The sequence below is a fragment of the Theobroma cacao genome, chromosome 1 (genome assembly GCF_000208745.1).
Source record: "Theobroma cacao cultivar B97-61/B2 chromosome 1, Criollo_cocoa_genome_V2, whole genome shotgun sequence".
NCBI classification, from domain to species: Eukaryota; Viridiplantae; Streptophyta; class Magnoliopsida; order Malvales; family Malvaceae; genus Theobroma; species Theobroma cacao.
The window spans coordinates 9,306,330-9,330,005 of NC_030850.1; the positions used below are offsets into that span (position 1 = coordinate 9,306,330).

Here is a 23,676-nt window from a genome sequence, read left to right on the forward strand (position 1 = left end):
AATTCATAGCATGGATGTTACACGCATAGGGTCATGGCATTATATTTGTGCATCTAATAGTCATCACCTTGCCTTAACTTGCTGTTAAGATTTTATGACTGGAGGAAGCATTATAAGTATATGATTATGTGTTTATTTAATCTTTACAAAAAAAAAAAACATGATTGTGAGAATTGAATTACATTGGCTACTTCCAAGAACTGACAGACCAGAGGATCCCTGTCAAACTGATTTTTTAAACAAGCATAATAGCTGTAGGGAACTCACTTTTCCCAAGTAGACTGATTTTTCAGATTTGCCTTTTGAACCAGTTGATAATACATAAGTTTGGAACGAGGAGTCTACATTAGACTTGTCCACGGCCAGGTTCTGAGCAAGGTTTTCTTGGCAAAATATTTTTTTAGATACTTTTAATAATAAATGAACAAATTGTGTGACTCTAAATTATATATTTTCTTTTAATTTGATATTAACTATTGTAAAAGGATCTAGTTAATGGCTTAATACAAATGATGTTCAAAAACTTGTGCTACTTATATATTTTCTTTCAATTTCAAGAACGAATACTTCGGAAGGTTGTGGTGGCAACCACGGGAGTTAGGAGCTCAATTGAAAGATTAACCCTTTGAAATAGCATACATATATATATATATATAAATATATAGGTATTAAACTCAAAATAATAATAATAATAATAAGAGTTGGTTCCATTAATGTCACATCATCTTTATTTCAGGAGAGATTGTGATCAATGTGTGGACTTACGTGGGTATGACTTACTAGATCTAAGCACGCTTAAATCTATAAATGCATAGGCTAGTCAGTTATCGCATTCTCAAACATAAATTTATCTATAATCAAAATGTACAATAATTCATCAAGACCTTCTCTTTATGGAACTTTTCAACATAAAATGTGGTTTTTTTCATATATCATGTAAATATTTATAACGTAAAATATCTGTGGTTTAGCACGCATCCGGTACCTATATTGCTATGGTTATCTACCATATTCTCAACATTAACATGCACTCGTATCTAAGGCTTGACACAATATGGGAAGACGTAAATAAGTTTATCAACATTATTTACATAACAAAGTTCATTATTAACAAGACAGTTCAAAACCAAACTAGATACACTATGGAGTGTATAACATTGGAAGGCTGAAAAGAAGGTTGTATCACACCTACTACGAAAAGTTGGACTATTATTTCACAAGTTGCCTAACCAAGCAGCCTACTGATCTAAAACAAAATAAGAAAAAATAACGTGTGAGTCACAAAGACTCCATGAGCAGATACTGAGAAGGAGACAAGCCAAGGGAGAAGAATTTTGCAATAAACCATAATTTACAAAACAACATAATAATCATACAAATCCTTTCAATAGTCTTGAATGCATTTGATAACTCTAAATGCATAAAATATAATATCCATATTCAAGTTCAACTTATAAAACATTTGCAAGAAAATAATGGAAGATAATCCTTGAACCTTCAAGCTTAAAACCAAACATTCAAATCAAGAATGTATCATTCATTTAACAACTCATCTCATCATTTTCATATAAACATAATAATCATCAATCGTCAATTATAAGCGTCACAATATCCGGTATACAAATAACACATTAATACTTGTCATTAGCAAAATTATAGAGAAAGGGTAATAAGTCTTGTGACAAATTGGTGTCAAAATCAACTCCTTATAAGTATAGTCGTTGAACAGTACAATAAGTTAACCTTTTGGGGAGAAGGTAATGATTCTATGACATAGGCACAATACTAACAACTGAAACAAATGGGCCAAGACATTGTCACCAAATATTAGGAACAAAGAACAACTAGAAATAATGTGAACAAACAACCTGGGCTCAGATACATTGTTAAAGCATCTAACTTAACACAAATTAGTAAGACTGTGGAGAGGCCTAACTTGAGAATGAGGGCAAAGCAAACTCCAAACTTAATCAATAACATATCTATCGTTAGATGTACATGTATGTATGACTGTGTGTTAGGACACCTCCAACTCCAGTGGGGCCCCGAATGTAGTAGCAGTAAATTGTTTTCAATAAAGCCCTTTCTTGGTGCTACTTACAGAGTCTTCAATTTCTTCATGTCCCCATTTTATGCTGGAATTTCTCCGTGTATTAAGCAGTTCCTCAGTATCCCGCATTTGACAATTTGATTTGATTCTAAGAAATAGATCATAGACTACAATCCATGTGAATTTGAAAATATTTATAGAAAAACACACAATATTAGTTGAATTCCACTAACAATGTCTTCAATGAGTCCATGTTACCCAGTGGTGGGAAAGGAAACCCTCTGCCTTTTAAGTCACTAATCCTCCTTACAAAGATTAAAAGCCAAAATAGTCAATTAATGAAGTCATTTACAAAAGAAAGAAAAATTAAGGGACAAATTTTTTTAGGCCTCAAAGATAATTTTTTTTAAAAATAATCATCAATTTTTTTTAAAATAATCATCTTTTTAATTTTAACTGCTTTTAGTCTAGAGAAAAAAATTTTGAACAAAATTATCTTTAACGAAACCTTTTCATATTCAAGCGCATGTGAAAAATATGTTATTACACGCTATGTTAGAAAAAAAAATTATTACACACCATGTTGAAAAAAAAAAATTATTACGTGTCATGTTGAAAAAAAAATTATTAGCAACATATTGAAAAAAAATTGTTGCACATCATATTAAAAAAATGTTATTATTATACGTTATGTTCAAAATATTATTACATGTCATGTTGAAAAGAAAGTTATTACATGTCATATTGAAAACAAAATTATTATATGTCATGTTAAAAAGAAAAATTGTTACATATTATATTAAAAAATATTATAATAATTTACTAAGGGCTCCACAAACAATAGAAAATATCTTTCCAGTAAAGCTATTAAACATCTTTTGTACGAAATCATTAGAAAATGATATAAAATTTTGCGATTCATTAACAAAATCATTTGACAAGAACTTTTCTAAAATCTTTTATGAGATTTTGTCATATTAAAGATGGATGGAAGCAAACAAAACGCAAAAATTGTTTTCTTCCTTGTAGTTCCTTTTCACATTCTTCTTTTTTTTCCACTTTCTCTTTATTTCAAATTTGTACTGAATTTGAAAAAATTGGAACTTTTTGTTTATTTGAAGATGGATGGAAAATCTTGAACCATTCATTTTCTTTCCTCTTCAACCAAAATGCAAAAGCGGTTTTCTTTTCTACAGTTATTTTTCATCTTATTTCTTGTTTTTTTTTCCCACTTTCTCTTTATTTCAATTTTGCACCAAATTTGATAAAATTGAAACTTTTTGTTTATTTCAAGATGAATGGAAAAATCTCGAACCATTATTTTCCTTTCTCTATTTAAATTGTTTTAATTATTAAGATTTTTGAAAGGGAAGATGAGCAAAAAGAAAACATCATTTTGAATGGTTTAAAGGACATGAGAGAGTTGGATGGACAATTTTCTGAATTAAGAGTATCAAATTTATTTGAAAGTGTTTTAAAGATATTTTTATCAAATTATGACAAAAATTGAGTGAAAACAGTTAACTTTATATTCAAAGTTATTTTGAAATGGACTTATAAGGATGATAATTTCTTATAATTTAATATTAACATGAACTACCATGGTTGCATACAGATCAGATAAGCTAGTCAAAGCAGAAATGCTGGAAGGTATGGGGGCCAAAGGAGAGCAACCCTGAATCTGCCTGAAAAGGAGGGAAAAAAAAAGAAATTAAATTATAGCAAAAAAGTAAGAATGCTGTCTAAATAGTCAGCTAAAGTTTGAAAACTCACAGTTTTTGAATCTGTTTCCAGTTACTGATGATATCAGGTATCTTTCCAGAAAAGTTATTGTCGCTTACCCTCCTAAAACATTTTAAAGAAAGAAAAGCTTGTAAAGGGTCGTAGAAAACATGATCTACATCAAGTTTTTGATGAACGATACTTAAAGATACCAAGGGCTTGATTTGGAAACACCACAAGAATATCATATCCCATGAATTATAAATATGATGATTAACGAAAATGCCTAGAGAAAGAAGTCTGGACAAAATTGCGGTTGAATAAAGAGGGGCTCTTGGAAAAATTCCTTGGTACCACAATCAGCTGCTAAGACAAGGATAAAAGAGGCAGGTTGCTTATCTAGGTGATGATTAACTGACTAAATTAAGTGGCCATTCTCTAGTACTGTGGCGATGAAACTTAGGATTACTGCTTCTAATACAACGCCATTGAAAGTTAGCATTACTGCTTAGAAGTATAACAGAACGAATTAAAGTCTTGAAAATTTGAAAAAGTAGAAATATATCAAGATCACCATGGCCAAAACTCTTCTTTGGTGTAAACAACTCTTGCTGATGATCTGATACTCATAGACTTAGCACCTCTAAATTAGATAATTTTGGAAGTCAAGATTGTCTGCTTACATATCAGTCAAATTGACCAACTTGGCAAGTTCTGGTGGCAATTCTCCATTGAACGCATTTGATGACAGAATGCTGAAGAGAGAAGACAATAGCAATGTTAATAACAGCAATTAAAAAGCATTGCGATTGCCCAAAATCAAGTGCTTTTGCGCACAAGAGGATGAAATGAATTACAGTTTCTCTGTAAATTGATCAACTTTCCAACATCTGGAGGAATGGGTCCTGAAAAGTTGTTTCCTTCAATAGACCTGGAAAGGTGGAATGTGATAGTAGTCAGTTTTGAGTAAAGAAAATTGAAATTATTCTTCATAAGATCATTTAGAGAGGTGGAAGTGTCCAAGCTGTACATAAAATCAAATGAAATTTAAGAAAATCTTTTGAACATAATAGAAGGGTAAAAAATAAGGATTTGTGCATAGAGATTTCTGAGGCTGGTGATGTAGGTGAAAACTTTTGGGAATGGACCAGACAACCGGTTCCCCATAAAAGAGCTGCAAAATTGAACTAACATAAGCATATAATTTGATCAATTACAACACAATCATACTTAACATTACAAAGACAGCAGAGGTAGGATGTTTACAGCACTTCCAACTTTGTGGTAGCCCATTCTTGAGGAATAGAACCTGTGAAGTAGTTGCGACTTAAGTCCCTAAACAAGCAGAAATAAAGTAGGATTAATAATAAAAAACACCAAATTATTATCTAATTTTTTTTTTTTTAAAAAAGAAAAGATCATATCATTATAGTTCAAGTCAACTAGACAAATGGATTCGCTTACAGCAGTTTCAGGTGTCGGAACTTGGAAAACTCTGGTGGTAAAGTTGCTGATATATTCAAATCAGTTAAAAATCTGTAAAAACCTTTCTGCACCAGTTTCGAATACCTCGACAAACAAACATTGCTTCATATACTGCAAAAAAAAAATCTTTATAGTCTCTATTATGTTGCAACATTCAATTGAGCAATAAACCCAATTTATTCAAATCCATGGCAATGGAATTTATTTCACCAAACAAGGGGAGACAAAGTATGTTGCTCTGTCTCCAAAAGAGTTTACCAGATGGAAGAGTCATATCGTTTTCTGCGTAGCCCAAAAAAGCTAGGGGGCTTTTCACATGTATCTATGGAAAACCTATATGTTCAGACTCGAGTGTGAAGATGGGACATGGCATGTTTCTGAAGCAGGTGCCATCAATATTTCCTAGAGAAGAGAACTGCTAATCCGTCCTACACTTATTGTCCCACAATATGATAGAATCGACACAATGAACAAAAATTTGTAAATAAATCAAATAAGGAGGCCCATTATTTCTTACAAGTAACAGCGATGGAGCATTTTCCTTTTTCCTAAACCACATCTCCATGCCCATTCGAAAGTGTCATGTAAGCATATGAGAAGAAACAAATGGAAAGTTGGAGCAACGCAGGGAAAAACAGTAAATAAGGAGAAACAAATGACTACTGATGTGGAAGAAGCATAGTGGAATTGAGCCATCGGCCAACTAACGGTCTCAAGTTTTGAATATTAGAGACACAAGGAACAGCATGCCTCGCATATCAGTAAAATAAGCAACAATTAGGCCTGTTTACTATTGGCCGGAAAATAGCCGAGCCCAACCGGACGATTATTTTATTAATAAAAAAGCTTTGTTTGAAAATAATTTATTATAAATATATAAATAAAATAATGCTAATGCAGCAATACTAGCATCATTTTTAAACTTAAGATAAAAATTTTTTTATTGCATTATTGGAAAGGCTTGGCCTGAATTAGGCCTGCCCCATGCATAGTTCACACTTGTTTCATGCATAATTTAGAGGTTTAATTTAATAAAGCTGCGGAAATTGGGTGTCCCAGCCCGAATAATCGTTTGGTTCTACATGAGCCCATTAGAACTCCCAAAAACGTTCAATTGCCTATTCAGGACTCATGGGGAGCTTCAGTTGCCTATTTACTTGGTAAGAAAGCAATTCTTGAGTTAAGATTGTGTCAATCTTTTCCAAGATTCTGTAATCTCTCAGATTATAATTCTTACAACACCATGGCGGTGTACTTCAATTATATTTACTTCGTTTTTCTTTCTTTTTTGTTCTTCATCAAAGAAGGGTTTGTGCATTTGAACCCGAAAGAGAGGAGTTGGTTTCCTTGGTGCTTGCCTACTTCAAGAATGGGTTTAAAGCCCTTTAATTTTGCTTTGATTTTGTTCTCTCCAGCCAACACCATGCTAGAAGAAAAAGACACCGTTGGTGAAGAGAGCAACTTTTCCTTGGAATTGTCTCTTTCATGTGACTCTATGTCCAGTTCTAGAGATAAGGGAAAAGAAGATAAGAAGAGTATTGAAGTTGGGGAGAGTAATAGCTATGAACATCAAAGAAAAGATAACTGCTGGGAGAAGGAAAGCGATGGTCTTTGTCTGGAACTGAGCGATGCTTCATTAGGATTGTTTCCATCAGGGGAATATACTTTTATGTTCAAAGGAAAGAGTGATGCAACTGATGAAGGGAAGCAGGAGAGGTTTGAAATAAGCGAATGTAGCAATCAATATCAAAGAAAAGAACATGAGCATAAGGCTGGAGATCTTTCTTTGCAACTGAGTCTGGGTTTTAGTGATAGTACTTGCACTTCCAAGAAGAGAGAGGGAATGGAGAATCCAAGCAGTGCAAGAAGAATTTCGTCCTGCAGAAACAAGAGAATTAAAGTTGACAGAGAAGAAGCGAGTATGCTATTTTTGACTGAATTGAGGCTCGGCCATGATCCTTGGTGCATTAAAAAGACGCTCACTGGAAGTGATCTTGGCAACATGTCTAGGCTCATGCTGGCATCAGAGTGCGTAGAACATCATGTTTTTCCATTCTGGAATGCTGATCAACTTGCAAAAGTTAAGGAAGGGTTGCCAGTTTCTGTGTGGGATTGCGATACAAATACTGAACATGAGCTGGTTTTCAAGCGGTGGAACAAGGGGGCCAACGTGCTTATCAAGAATTGGGTCAAGGACTTCGTGAAAAGGAGGGAACTGAAGCTGGGGGATGAAATTGGCCTTTACTGGGACACATGCAATTCAAGATTTCAATTTGCTGTCCTTAACCGAGTTGCGAGGAATTAACCTTTTTTTTTTATTTCTTCTTTATCAAGTTTTGTTCGTAGTTTTTTTAAGGTAATCGGATGTAGTTTCTTCATTCTCTGTTAATCAACTCTTGAGTAAAGTTTAATTTCAATTAGAGTTTTGGATCATTTATTTGCTCAACTTCAATATGTTGGTTGTTTGTGTTTATTTTCCTTTAGTTGGTGATTATTAATTCTATCGTGATGCTACTCTTGGCTTTTCTGCTGGGTGTTTCATGCAGTGATTAAGTTGTGATGCTGCAGAGTTTTGGCGAGGTCTTATCTGTTTTATTGAGATTATTTCCTAGAAAGCCAGGATGCTTTTCTCTGGAATATCTGGATTTGTATTTGTATTCGAGTCTATGTACTCTGTTTTCTTAGGGTGCTACAGGGTAACCTCCCTGGTTGGATGACGGTTTCATCCTTCTTCCAGGGTCTATCGTTGCTATAGCGGACACCTCGGTTGTGTAACAAATGTGTTTTCTTTAATAAATTGAAATTAAAATACTATTTACATATTCTATTTTTCAAAATGAGAAGTAGGTGTGATTCAAATAGGTCCGTGTGGCCTTTTCTTCAGAGGCGACGCAACTAGCTCGTTGACTGTTTTGGAATTGGCTGCCAAAGCCTAAACGAGATGCCGCATGATCATCCGCACTCTATTCACAGAACTGCCTGCCTGCCTGCTAACATGACCATTTTGGCTGTACAGACAGGAATGGAGGAATGTGGGGCCAACTCTTGAACAAAACTGTTGTATTTACTGTGGTGAATCCTATTAATATATTTATGAAATGGAACTATTTTGGTTCGTAATTCTAGTGACCCTGATTCAGTGAAGAGGGTGTTTATTCAATTTTCTTGTAAGGATTAACCAAGGTCCAAGTAACAACTGATTGTGATCTACGCAGTCATGGCTGGCCAATGCGGTGATTGTAGGTGATTCTTGGACAACAGTATTCTGTATAGCTTTGCTTCTGATATAGTAGGCTGATGGTTAATGGTGGTTTGTAGCAACAGTTAGAAACTTATTGGAATTAGATATACAGGTTTTTCAGGGCTTTATCTGCATGTGATATGTTGATATTCTAGTTACTAAAATATGCTGTACTCATGAAGTTGGTTGAGTGTTCATTGTGTTATTGTAAATTTTATTAGTTGTTTCTGATTGGTTCTTTTGCTGCTGCAGCTTGTATGCTTTTGGGATGCTCTGTGTTAAGACACTCTCATGATTTGATTGTTACATTTTCAGGAATGCTGTACTTCTCATGCATGCTAGAAGACAAGAATGCAAGTTGCCTCTCTTATTTTGAGTTTCTTGTACATATTCATAAGCAAATTCAAATGAAAATGGTTTCAAGCTTCCTCAGTTTAGCCCACAGGTATCAGATTTTTATTTGGGAATGCATGAAGCACAAAGCAAAAAGTTACAGGTCAGACGACAAGAATCTGAGTGGCCTCCTACTCTGAGTTTCTTGTACCTACAAAGCAAAAACCTTTTTGCCTTGACAAACATTGTTTCCTGAAGATTCTGAAGAAGCCACTGTGCCTCTGGAAACAGAGTCTGATAGTGAAATGCTTCTACAAGCTCCAAAAACTCCTCTAGATTCGCCTTCGGGTTGCCTTCAAAAGCTCCTTTTTCTCTAAAATGTTCTTTGATTCCAGAAAACACTTGCAGGACAAAGTGCATGACAAAGAAAGTTACTATCTTTGGTAGTTTATGTAACAAATTCCGTAAGCATAAATGCTAGCTTCTCTACTCTGTCTACAATTGCACTAGATATTGTGCAGAGTCCATGCCCCACATATCGAAATCTGGAATAAACTCCTTCCATTCACTGCTCACTGAATGAGCAGTCAATTTGTTGTGGATTGAAGGTGTTTCTGATGCAAAATTCTAAGGTGGTATTAATTTTGTTGTTGCAGATAAGAAGAAAGCAGCTGGTTATGCGAGATACTGCTAGAAGAAATGCACCAAGAAATTCTAGCTAGGTTGCTGTAATTTGCTCTAGATCACATGATGAAATAATGTTTTGAGATTTAACCGAAGAAATTAACTTGTTAATGAGCTGGGCTCACGGATTTCTGCTATTTATACTACTTTGAACTCATATTATCCGATGTCTCCCGCAAGAGTCTACCATTAACATGCACATCCCTGCAAGTAACTTTGACTGTTTACAATAAGGTTTGAATTAGAGTTCATCTTATTCTTTGGAGCTCCACGCTCTTTTCCCTGCCACCAAAATGATACTCTTTACTTTTTTTGTGGAATTGTTTGATTTAATTCATACAAGTGTTATTCTGATTTCTGAGTACTACAAACCTCTCTCAGTGTTATTCTGATGCATACAACTTGTTTGTGGATTGTAGGTTAGACGGTTGGGAGCAAAAGTGGAATGAGGAGGGGTGTAGTAGGGGGCAAGGGACAGCGCATGATATTTTTTGACCCTGAGAGATGATGCGTGGAGTGCTGGATAGGAAAGGTGATGAGAAGAGACCGGTCTTATTTTTGAGTATAGGGTCTTGATCTCTAAAGAGTTCTAACCAATTAGGATTGCGTGAAAGTGAGCTCTGTGTTGATAGTACAGAGAAACTTATAACTGTATAGGGAGTTCTGTATTTGTGTTTGTGCTGCCAATTGCTTTTGGAGCAGCTAAAGGTATGATGTACAACCAAAGTTAAGAGTCTTTTTACCACCAAAAGTCTCTGACTTACATAGTTTAAGACTTCGAGGTGGCATGATAGTTATTGGGTGGATAATAAAACAACATGCATTTAAAAAATATGTAACTAGTTCTGATTTTCCCATGGTTCACAAAAAAGAAAGAGGAGTATTTTGACTTGAATCTAACACCTATACTCAAATCCCATCCCACTCTTCCCACTTGATATGAAAAAAAAAAAAAGAAGTGAAAGAAAGAAATTTCGTTTTCATTTGCTTACTATTTCTTATTTACTATTTATATAATTATATTTTAATTCCTCAAAGATGACTAATATTATAAAGACAAATTGTAAAAAGAAAATTCATATCTACCAATATGAAAATGTGCTACAAATGTGCCCAAAATCAAGGATATTGTCGATAGTTTGCAGATTATATCTTAATCTCAGACACTTTAGAAGGATTTAGGAGTAATTTTCAATAGTTTAAGGTGTCTTTTTATTGCTAGCTATTTGTTTGGCATTTTCGGTGTTTCAAACTTGGTTTTGGTTAGAGAAAAAAAATGGGAGAGAGTGAGAATAAGGGAGAGAAAGGAAGGGAAAAGTAGGGAAGTGCATAATTTGGGTAAAACCGAATTAATTGATCACTAAACAAAATTAATTTGATAAATTGATCCATCAAAAAATTTCTCAAAATTGAATTTTTTAATGACTTAATTTTCAATTAAGTAAAGCAACAATATTGACAACAATCAACAAGACTTGAATATGTTCAAACTTCAAAGCTCAAAAAAAAAAAAAAAGGAAACTACTGAAGGGCAATTGTATGCGATGTTGGTCGGAAACTCTAAAGCTCGATCTCTTCCCCAACGCCACCGTATTCTTTGGCAAGTCTATGGCGACCAGCGGCATGCGCAACGAAACCCAAGAACCGACGGTCCAAAATGGCGACTTCTGCCTAGAACTCAAGCTAGCTACTTCTTTGGCCTTTTACTAATACAAAGATTCTAAGAATTGCTTACAATCTGATCAGTGGTTGGTTCTAAACAGTGGACAGAACCACGACATAGTGGGCAATGCCTATCCTTAACCAACCATTGATCTATACAAAGTTTATGGTATAGATGTTTGCACCTGGAAAAGAACCCTACAACGATCACCTTCCTTGAATTCTTCCAAGTATATAGCACAGTCGGTGCAATTTGATTCAGTTTCTCCATTCTTGTAGATAATAACGCTCCCAGCTAAGATTGGCATTACACCCTGCTGCTTCTCCGGTGGCTGTACTAGATTGCCTTGTTGCCCGGTTTCAATAACGTGGAGAGGACCACGTAGACGTTCTCTAATGACTTTGTTGCAGCAAATCAAAAAGGCGGATATTACAATTGCTGCAAATATCAGCCCCAATAATGCAAGTATAATGATGCCCAAAGTTAATAGCATGGTTGAAGAGAAAGTTTTGGAGAGCAGAATATCTGGAGATTTGAGTGATACAGAGTATATTATTATATTATTATTTAAGTTGTATATAGGAATTATAAGATGAAATAAGAGTTTTAATTTATTTAGAAATTGTATACATAAAAAAAATAAGAAAAATCTTTTCCTTAAGAATAATTATTTTAAACTCTATCATGTTAAATGTTAGATAATTAAATTGAGACTAAATAAAGAATAATTACTTTATTAAGTAATATTTATTTTATCTAAACTCTTTCCTTCTTTTTTAAAAGATTTTAATATTTTTGGTTTGATTAAACTGTCGATTCTAATATTTTTAGTTAATTTGGTACCAAAGAGGGAGTTTGGCCAATTGAATTGATGCGTAATATTGATGAGCAAGAGCAACGGCTAGTCTCTAGCACCAACATCACATTAAACCTCCTTTATAAACTCTTTTGACTGTACCGAGAGAGATGGAAAATGTAATATATTACTAATAAGTATTTTGTGTTTGTTGATTGTTGAACTACATAAACTAGTAAATTTAATTTTGAAAAAATTAAATTGAGATTAAGCTTTCGATGATTATTATTTAAACTAAAGCACTTATTTAAATCGACATTAATAATTTGGTTTAGAGCAAATTTATATCTAAGGAAACAATAATTGTACATTAATATTTGATTCAATGATTAGTGTGTGTGTGTGTGTATATATATATCTTTTTTTTAAAATATAGATCAAATTTTCTCTTTTTTTTTAATTAAAAAATATAATATATAATTTGATATGATAACTTTCAAAATAAAAAGATAGATACGTATATTTTGTAATATCGGTATAATGTTCAACTGAGCTTTTAAATTATTTAAAAAAATTCAAATAAATCCCTATTCTTTTATTGCATTCAATTAAACTTTTATACTTTTATTTTAAGTCAAATAAGTCTTTATGAATAATAATCGATTAATTGTCATTAGTCAATTTTATATCTATATGGCATTGACATTACGTTAATGTGAAAGGGGAAAAATGTCATGTGATGATGTTATTATGTCAAATTAGCATGTCAAATTACCATTAATAGTGATATGTCAACATGCCATATTATCATCAATTATAATATGTTAATATGTCACGTTAACGTCACACGGTATATAATGATAAATGATATTTTGACTAAGTTAATAATTAGTAATAAGAGCTTATTTGACTCAATAAAAAGTATAAGAACTTATTTAATTTAAAATAAAGTGTAAGGGCTTGATTTAACGTAATAAAAGTATAAAAACTTATTTAAATTGTTCTGAATAGTTTAAGGACTTTTTTTGGGTAGTATGACTAAATTGCTTTATGCAATTAGTCTCTATACTATATCAAAGTAGTAAATTTAGTCCCTATATAAAAATTTATAAAAATTGAATCTCTATATTTTTTAAATTGACAATGTCAGTCCCATGTGTTAAAAATTTTTTGTTATCTAAAATGATATTACATTTGTCTAAATTTATATGATATTTTCTTATTAATGTGACATCAAATCTAATGACATGACAATGATAATGTGATATTTTACAAATGATACAATAGTAGTGTTGATATGATGTGACTAAGCATTGACATGAACTTTATAAGCGTAAACATGAAATTATTTAATATGAGCCAGTGGTTTTAAATGGGATTAGAAAAAAAAAACAGATAAAAAATATAAATAGGTTTCTAAAATTTAGGGAAATAGTATTGTGAGACATAGAAGAATTGAATTTTTGTACTTCATAATTTAAAGCCTTATGAAATAGATAAAAAATATCACATCATCATATTAATGCACTATTAATAAAAAATGTTATATCAGCATAAATAATAGAAAATTTTTAATATTATTAATAATTGGACCGACAATGTTAATTTCAAATCTATAGGGACTTAATTTTTGTAAATTATTGTAGAGGGATTAAATTCACCACTTTAATATGGTACAAAGACTAATTTCATAATTTAACCAAAACATGGCAGAGTTTCGAGGGATACATATTCTGATTTACCTAATAAGGTGAAGTTAATATTGGAGAATTAGAACAATAAGCACTTATCTATGGCGGGACGTATTTCTTTGGTCCAATTGGTACAAGCATGATGGCCTCCTATGTTATGCAAACTTCCCTTCTCTCAGAGAATATAGCTTGTGAAATTGATAAGCTGAGAAGAAACTTTATTTGGAGTCATGCAGGTGGTGTAAGGAAAATCCATGCACTCAGTTGGAACATGATATGTCTGCCAAAAGAAGATGGAGGGTTACAAATCCGTGAAAGAAGAAAGTTTAATCTCGCACTCTTAGCCAAGCTTGGTTGGAACATATGGAAAAACAGGACTCCCTTTGGGTTGATATACTCAAGAAAAAATATCTACAAAATCTGGATCTTTTTACTGTGAGAGCTAAAGTTACCGACTCGTATGCATGAAAAGGTATATTGAAGAGCAGAGAAGTGCTTATTAGAGGTCTTTGCATGATAGCAAACAATGGTCACCATACTAAATTTTTGAAAGATAATTGGCACCCATGCGGGCCATTAATTGCTTTTGCCACCACGGAACTTATGAAAGTTGAAGTTGAGCTACCAGTTGCGAGCTTTTGTGATGACTATGGTAATTGGGACTTTGATCTTCTTTCGCAATTGCTTCTTAACAATATAGAGTGGATGATTGCAACGGCGATTGTGGATCCTACTAATGGAGAGGAAGATACTGGCTTTTGGACGTTAACTAGTAACGATGATTTCTCAGTGAAATCAACTTATGAATCTCAAAATACCAGTCCCTTGTCGTGAACTAATCATTGGGAAAAGGTTTGGGAACTAGTATGCTCCAGGAAGGTTAGGCTTTTTGTGTGGCGTATTTTGCATGAATCCCTTCCTACAAAAGATTGGTTGAGTCACAAGAATATGGCTATTTCTACCCGGTGTCCTCGCTATGCTGATCCTTGTGAAAATATTCTTCATGCCTTGAGAGATTGCAATACCTCTAAGGCAACATGGTTACAAGTGAAACCAGACTTAATTGATAGGGAGTTCTTCAACATTGATCTGCAACAATGGGTGAAAATAAATATGTCCAACGCAGAAGTGTTTGATGATATACTATGGGGATTATATTCATACATGCTTTATGGTTAGTATGGTATTGGAGAAATTTGTGTTTATTTGAAGACTCTTGCTGGCCGGAGAATGCTAGGCGACAAATCTGGTTAAAAGCGATGGAAGCATGGGACATTTAAGGTAGCAATGAACACACTATGAGTGCACAAATGGGACATTTAAGGTAGCAATGAGCGCACTATGAGTGAACAAATATATTGTGACTTATTAAGGAGTTGTTTCAACGAGATTGAAATTATTCCATCACTCACATCTTTCGCGAAGCCAACAGGGGGATTGTTTGGCTGCAAACCATGATGGCCTCCCTTTAGGATTACATATTTTTGATAATCCTTCTATTTTTATTATTTTTACTTTATTTGCGGATAAGTTAAGCATACCTTTGACCCAGAATAATTTAGTTTGAATTTTAATACCTGTATAATATTTCTCTCCCTTAGCACAATATATATCTATATATATATATATATATATATTGTCATCAATGTAAGAGTTTTTTCAGCATTCGGTACATTTACATATATAATAGATTTTAAATTACAAATATATATATTATAAATTATGGTTAAATAGAGAGATAAAAATCCCTCAAATTGTTGCTCAATATCAAACTCCCCTCCATCGAACATCACACATATTCTGAGTTTCACTGACCCATCTTTCTCTTTCTCTTTCCTCGATGGGTACTAAAATTGCCATTGTTGCAACATTTTTAGTGCTTCCTCTTTTACATCAGCTGGTACATGGTGAGGAAGCAGAGGAGGTACGTGTAAAGATAAACAGCTGTGATCCTTTTCAAGGGAGTTGGGTGTATGATGAATCGTACCCTTTTTATGAAACATCAATCTGGACCTGTCCAGTCATGCAGAACCAGTTTGATTGTCAGGGAAATGGTCGACCTGATAGAGACTATCTCAAATATAGATGGCAGCACACTGGCTGCGACTTGCCAAGGTAATTAAGCCTTCATTTTCCACTACTCTTTTTCCTTTCTTTGATTTTGATTATTGGTCATCATGGATGGATTTTGATTGAATAAATATGTAGTTGTACTCAGTACTCTCTTTCTTATTTTGTCCCTTAAATTCTACTCTATTTGTTAGTAATTGTATGTATTATCGTCATTATCTAATCTCAGTCTTTTTCATAAACTAGACGTATATATGAGTCAAATGTAATGCACGTGTTATGTGTATAATGTAATACACATATTATATGTATAATGTATTATAGTTATATATTAAAAAATAATTAATTTTGTATTAAATTTAAAGAATATATTTTACAAATTTAATACCTGAGTCAAATTGAACAAAATTGCTTATAAATCATATCCAAATTGAATATATTTGTCACAGTTCGGATAGATGGAGTCTTATAAATAGTTAAAAGTTTTCTAATTTTTTTAATATTTTTTGAGTTTTATCTACTTAATAAATTTGGAAAGAAAATGCAATTTGATTCAAGTATTTTGGTTTTCAATTAAAAATCAAAAATTAAACTAAACAAGTGACTACATTTAACAATTTCTCAAACCAAATAGGTTAAAAAAAATAATTACAGTCTTAGTTATTTTTTTATAAAACTCTAAATCAATCACTTACATATGAGTCTCGCTAACTCATTTAATAATTGACATTTTGGTTGAAAATACTAATTAAGACTCATATATATATATGGGATAAGACTCATCAATAATTTGACTGGAACCTTGTTGATGTAGGTTCGATGGCAGCGATTTTTTAATGAGAATCAGGGGGAAGAGCATCATGTTTGTTGGGGACTCTCTCGGTCTGAATAAGTGGCAATCACTCATTTGCATGCTTCACTCCACTGTTCCAGGCTCTTCGCACAAATATGTCACCACTGATGGCTTCACGACTGTCACATTTACAGCAAGATTTAATATTACTCTAGTTTGACCAAAATTCATTATCATTTTTAATAGATTAGGTTTTAACTAGAATGCTCTATATATAGAAGCTAAATTAAGCAATGTGATGGGAAACTTGAAAAAGTTAACTCTCGTCCTAAAGTTGTTTCTAATGAATAAATTGCTGAACCAAAGGGATGCTAGGCAAAGAATCTTTATTCATGCATTTTTGCCGTTAGATTCAATTTAATTGTTTGTCTCAATTTAGTAAATAGTAGTACCAAATAAGTTTATATACAGAGTTTACAATCTTAGTTGAAGATCAAGTGTAAATGATAGATGAATAACTTCAGTAATTTGCAACGTAAATTGGACTTGCCAGGATTACGATGCTAAACTGATGTACTCTCATGATGTGTTCCTGGTGGATCTTGTAACCTTGTCGGACGGTCGAGTTCTGAGGCTTAATTCGATTGAAGGTAGCGAAGCATGGAAAGGAATTGATTTCTTGGTCTTCAATACATGGCATTGGTGACGTCACACCAGAGACCAAAAAACGTAAAATTCGTATTTTCATTTGATTTAATCTGCAATTTTCAGTCTTTATTTTTGATCTTTTGCAGATGGGATTTCATTGAAGACGGAAATCAAACAGTAGCAGACATGGATCGCTTGGTTGCCTACGAGAAAGGGTTGAATACATGGGCTAAATGGGTTGACACCAATGTTGATCCTTCAAAAACCATGGTTTTCTTTCAAGGAGTCTCCCCTGATCACTCCAGGTGAGTTAAACATTTCGCATGTTCCATAACCAAATTATAGTACTTTCACAAGAAACTGAATTTAAAGAAGCAAGGATGAATTGATTATGCAATAATCAAACATCAAGTAAAGCTTGTTTGAGGGTCTTAAAAAGTGCTGTTGGAATTGAATTCTCCTGTTAAATACTATCTAAAAATTCTACAAATCATTTTTTTCAATCTTTTGAATAATTTTGTTTCTAAAGGAATAGTACTCCAGCGTCCAACAATTAGAACTTGAGACAATAATTTAGTTGTCTCGATAATAAATGTTAAGATGAGAAGAATTTGAGTAATGAATCTTAATTAAAAATGGTCTTCCTTTCCCTGGAGCACTAAATGTTTATTTGTTTTTGATGTGTTGACCAATATTAGTTCAAGTGATTGGGGTGATCCGAATGCAAACAAGTGTGCGGGGCTGAGATATCCGTTGAAGAGAGAGAAACTTTTATAGGAGGTCAACATCCAGCACAGCTAGTGTTGGAGAAAGTTCTAAGGAACATAGCAAAGCCTATTTATCTACTCAACGTGACGAATCTATCACAGCCAAGGCCACACGGACATCCATCAGTGTTTGGCAATGCCGCCCAAACAGGCATGGACTGCAGCCATTGGTGTCTGGCTGGTGTTCCTGATACTTGGAATCAACTCTTGTATGCTTTTCTCGCTCAAAGCTGAACATTGAAATCCAATATTTTATTCATAAAAATGATTTGTAGTTGACAATATGTTATCACCAGCTTGGGGGGCTTATCTTTATGTCATTTATCATTCTTTTGGCTCTAGGACTTGTCAATTGGTTTTTCTCTGTCTTTTTTATTAGATGATAATTATGATATTAAGCTTATCTTTTAGGAGGCTTTAGGTCTATAAAATCAAAGCTAAAATCTTGATTTAAGTTAAGTTTAATTTAATAAAAATAAAAAACTTGAGTTTTCTTTAAAAACTCTTTTTCACTTTTTCATTTAGTAAAATTGAATTTAATAAAAAATCCCAAAGGTTGAGTTTTCTTTTGAAAACTCTCACTTTTTTTTTTTTAATTTTGATCTTGGTTCAACCATTGCTTTATGGAATGATGGGTTGTAAGGGCATCCATAATTTGAGTAAAATCGAATTAACGATAAATTGAATTTTTTTTTTGAAAGGTTAGGTTTTTATATTAAGGAGGTCCATAACTTGAGACTTTTTATGGCGTTCCAAGTAGATAGAGCTGTACATAACAACTAGGACTCAGCCACATCTAAAATGGTTGGCAGCCTCATCATAGTCTAAAATACCTACACATACCAAATACCGTCCTAGCGGTACAACATCAAAATCAAACCACTACATAACTTCTAAGCTAAATCAACAACAAAACAAGCTCTGTTGGAACTAATTACTAGACTTGAAAATTCATATTTTCGTATCTTAAACATGTCAAATACGATTAGACACGAAATAAATAAAAGTTAAACACGAACACGACATGAATAATATACGTGTCTTAAATCTGAAACACGAATACGTTTACGTTTAATAATCATGTAACACGATATGACACGATTAACACGTTTATTAAATATGTCAATATAAAACACGACACGATTAATAACACAATTAACATGTTTAACAGGTTTAATACGATTAAATAAAATATTTACTATTAAATACAATTTTATTATTTAAATTTAAAATCAATAATTATAAAAACAATTATAACAAAACAGAATAATATGATAAAATTAATATAAATAACATACATAAAATTTATTATCATATAATATGATAAAATTCGTCATTAACATCTAACCTTAAAATACTAATAATATCTAAATTGATCCAAAATGATAACAAAGCAAAAGTTCAAAATTTGGATTTGGACATGGCATAATTACATTCTTATCCTTATAAAATTAAAAAAATTATTAAAATAATTGTTTAAAATTATTTAAATAAAGTTAAAATAATTTTTGACTATTAATTTTTAATAAGTTCATAAATGTGTCACATATACAGGTTTAAATATGATAATACGATTAACACGATTAATTAAAAGTGTTTAAATATATTATTCAGATCTAACACGTTAAAATATGATAATTTTCATGTTTTAAACATGTCATATATGATTAAGCACGAAACACGTTAAAACTAAACCTAAACATATTTAACTTAGTATCTTCCTATCTCGTATTAATATGTCATGTTAAAAATTACAAAATCTACTCGCTACTTAACTTGCCATAAGGCAACCATTCCTTTACCCTTTGTCCATGCGATCCCTCTCTTAGCTAATTGGCTCATTGCAGCTCAACCTCTCTATCCGTCGCCTCTAGCTCAGTTATCTTCTGGATCACATCATCTTTATCTTCACATAAGCTTAAACCCAATCTCTTTGTCAACTCTCATCTTTCTTCTACTTCCCTCATTATGACTGAATTCCCTCATATCCATATTAAAGATTGAGTTTGAACACAACAAGTTGTACTCTATACTGTGCTTTCTTAACTCTTCTTCTCCCATTGCTAGTCCAGCCTGAAGTTATTATTCTGTTCTTTTACGTCACCCTTTTTTTCTTTGGTAAGCTTTGTTTTTTATTTGAAGCACCCTACCCTCTCTTTTGCTCAGGAGAAAACCTCTTTACTTGATTCTTACCTTTATTACTTCTTCTTAATTTATAAATCGACAACCCTCATCATGAATTTTTCCATTCTCGTCTAACTCACCATCCTTTCCACTCGAGACAGAGTCCCATCTTGCCATCATCTTTAACCACATTCTCCTTTATATTTACATTCTCCATTTGAACTCTACCCTTAAGCAAATCTCAATTTATACTTACATTTTCCATTTGAACTCTACCCTTAAGCAATCCTCAATTTATACTTACATTTTCCATTTGAACTCTACCCTTAAGCAATCCTCAATCCTCACTACATTCACCAAGATCACCTCTTTTCTTTAACTTTCCTTTTTCAATTGGAGTCGTGTCACTTTGAGTCTCCAAAGCTCTATGTGGCTACACTGTCTTTCTCACCATTTCGCCTTCCTTTTTCTTTTTTTCTGGCAATGTAACCTTCAAGAAGCCTTCAACCTTCACTTAGCCTGCCTTTAATATGCTTTTCAACCTAGTAGACCCACCAGAGCCTGGCCTTTTGTTTAACTTGCACTCCACCAATAAGTCAGCTTTGATCGAGCTTAACTTATCTAGCCCACTAGGCACCTTTTGGTCTTGCAACGCTTAAGTGTTTGGGTATAATAAGTTCACTTGAGCCTATCCACCATTCTTTCATATTGGGCTTTGCTCCACACTATTCTAGACAATTTTCACCTCTATCCCACTTTCAGTCAAATTTTCCCTATTAGTATTTTTATTTTTTTCTACTTTGACTTTCTCCTTGCCTTCAACTTCTAACTCTATCCGTTGAACCTTTTTTTGTGCTCAACCTTGATACTTGTCCCCTATTTACTTTCTATGACCTTTCTAGTCACACTTTTGAATTCTTTCTCTTTCTTTTCATTTTCTGGCTCCCTCATTTCTACCTTATTTGTCCACATCTCATGTTGTCCAATCTTATGACAAATTGTAGATTTTTTTTATATCTATTTTCACTTATTTTCACCAGCCTCAAGCACTGTACGATCTAGAATAATAGTCATATTATTAACCCTTATCAACATAAAAGCATGATCAAACCTCTCAAGCTTTTGGGCATTCCTGTCAAGTCCAATAAACTCCCCCCAACATTCATCAACTGCCTTAATTGTATTTAAATACTATAGATGAATTGGGATTTCACTCAACCTAACCTATAGCGCAACTGATCTATTACTTGGCAAGTTATGATATGGTATAAGCTCTTTAAGCCATATTTCAAATAAATCCTAGTAGTGTTTTAAGAGCGTTTCCATTTCATCTTACTCCTCAAAAGTCAGAATAACACTCAAACCTTTCTAGCACTGATCCCTTCATGAAAAAGACTAGATTAAACCACCCCGCATGCGACCTTTGCTCTAAGGCGACCTATAACATTCCTCTTGATCCATTCTATACCCACATCTGGGATGTTCGTGCTTAGCAAAACTGTTTTCTCCCTTAACTTCTAGTCTCCCTTCGATCTTACCTTACCTACTTCTTTTGTCATTGGTGGTTGTTCTTGTCTTCTCCTACCTTGTTCTTTCTTGTCACCTCGTTTTCCACCTTCTCTTTCCCTTATTCATTCTTACTCTTCTTTGCCATACCTGTAACAACCTCCTTAAAAGTTATGTTATTCATGGAAATTGCTTTCCCTTTTTGTTCTTGTGTTTTCCCTTCTAGCTCACTTTTCCCCACAGTCTTCATTGGCTCAACTCTCCTCATAGAAACATTTTTTCCATCCATCCACTGATGATTCCCAATCACAATGCCTTCTCCATCTCAAACTTCTCCCAATTCCTAATAAAGGCATAGTTTGTCACTCTACCTCTGTCTTGTGCGTATTTCCTCAATATGAACACGTCCATCACTCTCTCGTATTCCTCGAAAGCACCCTTGATTGCAGCCCATGATAATTTCTTGTTAAGATTATCTACAAACACCAAATGCAAGCTATTCAATCATTGTCTACAATGCTTCCCACAGCTAGTCGCCACTTTTTCTCCCATACTGTTCATCTTTTCTTAAGTTAACCGTTCCCATTGCAAACTCTCCTGTAGCACTTTAAACTTGATGGAAGAACTAAGCAATTGGAGGAATACAAGCTTTTAGTGTGCCTTCAAGGACTCTATTTTATGCTTGCTTTCTTAGCCAATAAAATTGAATTAATTAGGTGAAGTACTCAGTGATCACCAAAATAAGTTCAATTGGTTATTGGTTTTTTTTGATAATTTGATTTTAATTAATTTTGTTTAATTGAATTATCCAAAAGTTTAATCAAAATATAAAAAATATTGATTAATCACTTATTCAAGAAATTTGAATGAGTGGCGTGGATACCATGGTGGATCCAAGGGTGGTTAAATGATAATCATATAAGATTATGGATCGTGATTTAATTTGGAGTAAAAAATTAATTACTTTTAAAAAAAATAAATTATAACATAAAATTTGATAACAATTTAAAAATAAATTGTCAAATTTATCAATACAAATAGACATAAAGTATAAAAAAAATTAAATTCATTGATAAGTAGATTTGTGTCAATAGTTTTGGCACTATCTTTTTCAATGTAAAGGATAAGTATACTAGCAAAAAGATCATAGCTATGTTATTTGGGTTTAAAAAGGATTGAACTCAACTTTTTAGCATAACCTTGAAAAGTTGAAACACTTTGCAAACAAAGATCTTATCTAATATCAAGTTCAAAATGCTAAATGTTATTTAGGCTTAAAAAGAATTGAACCTAGCTTTTTCAAACATAAATCTTGCCTAATATGAAGTTCAAAATGCTAATTGTTATTTGGACTTAAAAGGATTGAACTTAGCTTTTTTGAATATGGATCTTGCCTAATATCAAGTTCGAAATGCTAAATCTTATTTAGGCTTAATGTTGGTCCCAAATAAATGTGCTAGAGAGGGGGTGAATAACACTTTTTGGCTCTCATTAAACTTGATTTCTAATTGGGGGCAAATTGAAGGTCACTGATGAGAAATTTGATGCAAGAAGAAGGAATGATTTAACAAAGAATGAAAACGAAAAATAAAACAGAGCAGACAATACACAAAGATTTATAGTGATTCGGTCAAAAACTTACATCTACTACCTTGATTGTTCAACCAAGGATTTTTCAAACCAAATCACTATAAACGGTGGAATTCTCAAGCTTCCACCAAGCTTTTACAATGGCTTTTCACAGGCTCAGCCACAACCTTTAACAATGGTTTTTCCTGAGATCAACCAAAACCTAAAACTAACTTTTCCTAGGTTGAGTTAGAACCTATACAATCAATCAAGCTAACCCAAGCTTGATCAATCCCCTTAAAGTGACTCGCACACACTCAGTATTCAAGGAAAACAGAAATAAAGAAGTACCTATGATCACTAACCTGATCTGAATAGTACAAGGTGAAGTGCTTAACTCTATTACAAGGATTGGAGTGAAGTGCAGAAAGTATGCAGAGAGTTTTTGCTATTTGTGAGCTCTTTTTGATCTTAGAAGCATCTCTTCTTGTTCTTAGCCGTTGGGAGTGCCTTATATACTTGAAAAACCAACTT

General features: G+C 33.1%; 2 protein-coding genes and 1 pseudogene across 2 annotated transcripts; 2 read left to right on the forward strand and 1 right to left on the reverse strand.

Annotated features, from left to right (window-relative positions):
• On the reverse strand, positions 2,072-5,828 carry LOC18612102 (probable LRR receptor-like serine/threonine-protein kinase At1g07650). Its single transcript, XM_018117197.1, has 10 exons — positions 5,782-5,828; positions 5,237-5,341; positions 5,039-5,107; positions 4,839-4,946; positions 4,630-4,692; positions 4,456-4,527; positions 3,824-3,895; positions 3,664-3,735; positions 2,284-2,355; positions 2,072-2,198 (listed from the first exon to the last, which is right to left on the reverse strand). The coding sequence occupies exons 1-10, from the start codon at positions 5,826-5,828 to the stop codon at positions 2,072-2,074; spliced, it is 807 nt and encodes a 268-aa protein (XP_017972686.1).
• LOC18612103 (B3 domain-containing protein At2g33720) lies at positions 6,501-7,562 on the forward strand. Its single transcript, XM_018117203.1, has one exon. It carries the CDS (start codon positions 6,501-6,503, stop codon positions 7,560-7,562), a length of 1,062 nt encoding a protein of 353 aa, XP_017972692.1.
• Positions 15,506-18,177, forward strand: LOC18612105 (annotated as a pseudogene).

Bases quoted from the DNA above. Each gene is read 5' to 3' on its own strand.
- LOC18612103 (XM_018117203.1), top strand. From the start codon at position 6,501: ATGGCGGTGTACTTCAATTATATTTACTTCGTTTTTCTTTCTTTTTTG.
- LOC18612102 (XM_018117197.1), bottom strand. From the start codon at position 5,828: ATGGGCATGGAGATGTGGTTTAGGAAAAAGGAAAATGCTCCATCGCT. The intron at 3,896-4,455 runs GTAAGCAGACAA...AAAATGTTTTAG, and splicing joins TTGGTCAATTTGACTGATAT to GAGGGTAAGCGACAATAACT. The intron at 3,736-3,823 runs GTGAGTTTTCAA...CCTCCTTTTCAG, and splicing joins TGGAAACAGATTCAAAAACT to GCAGATTCAGGGTTGCTCTC.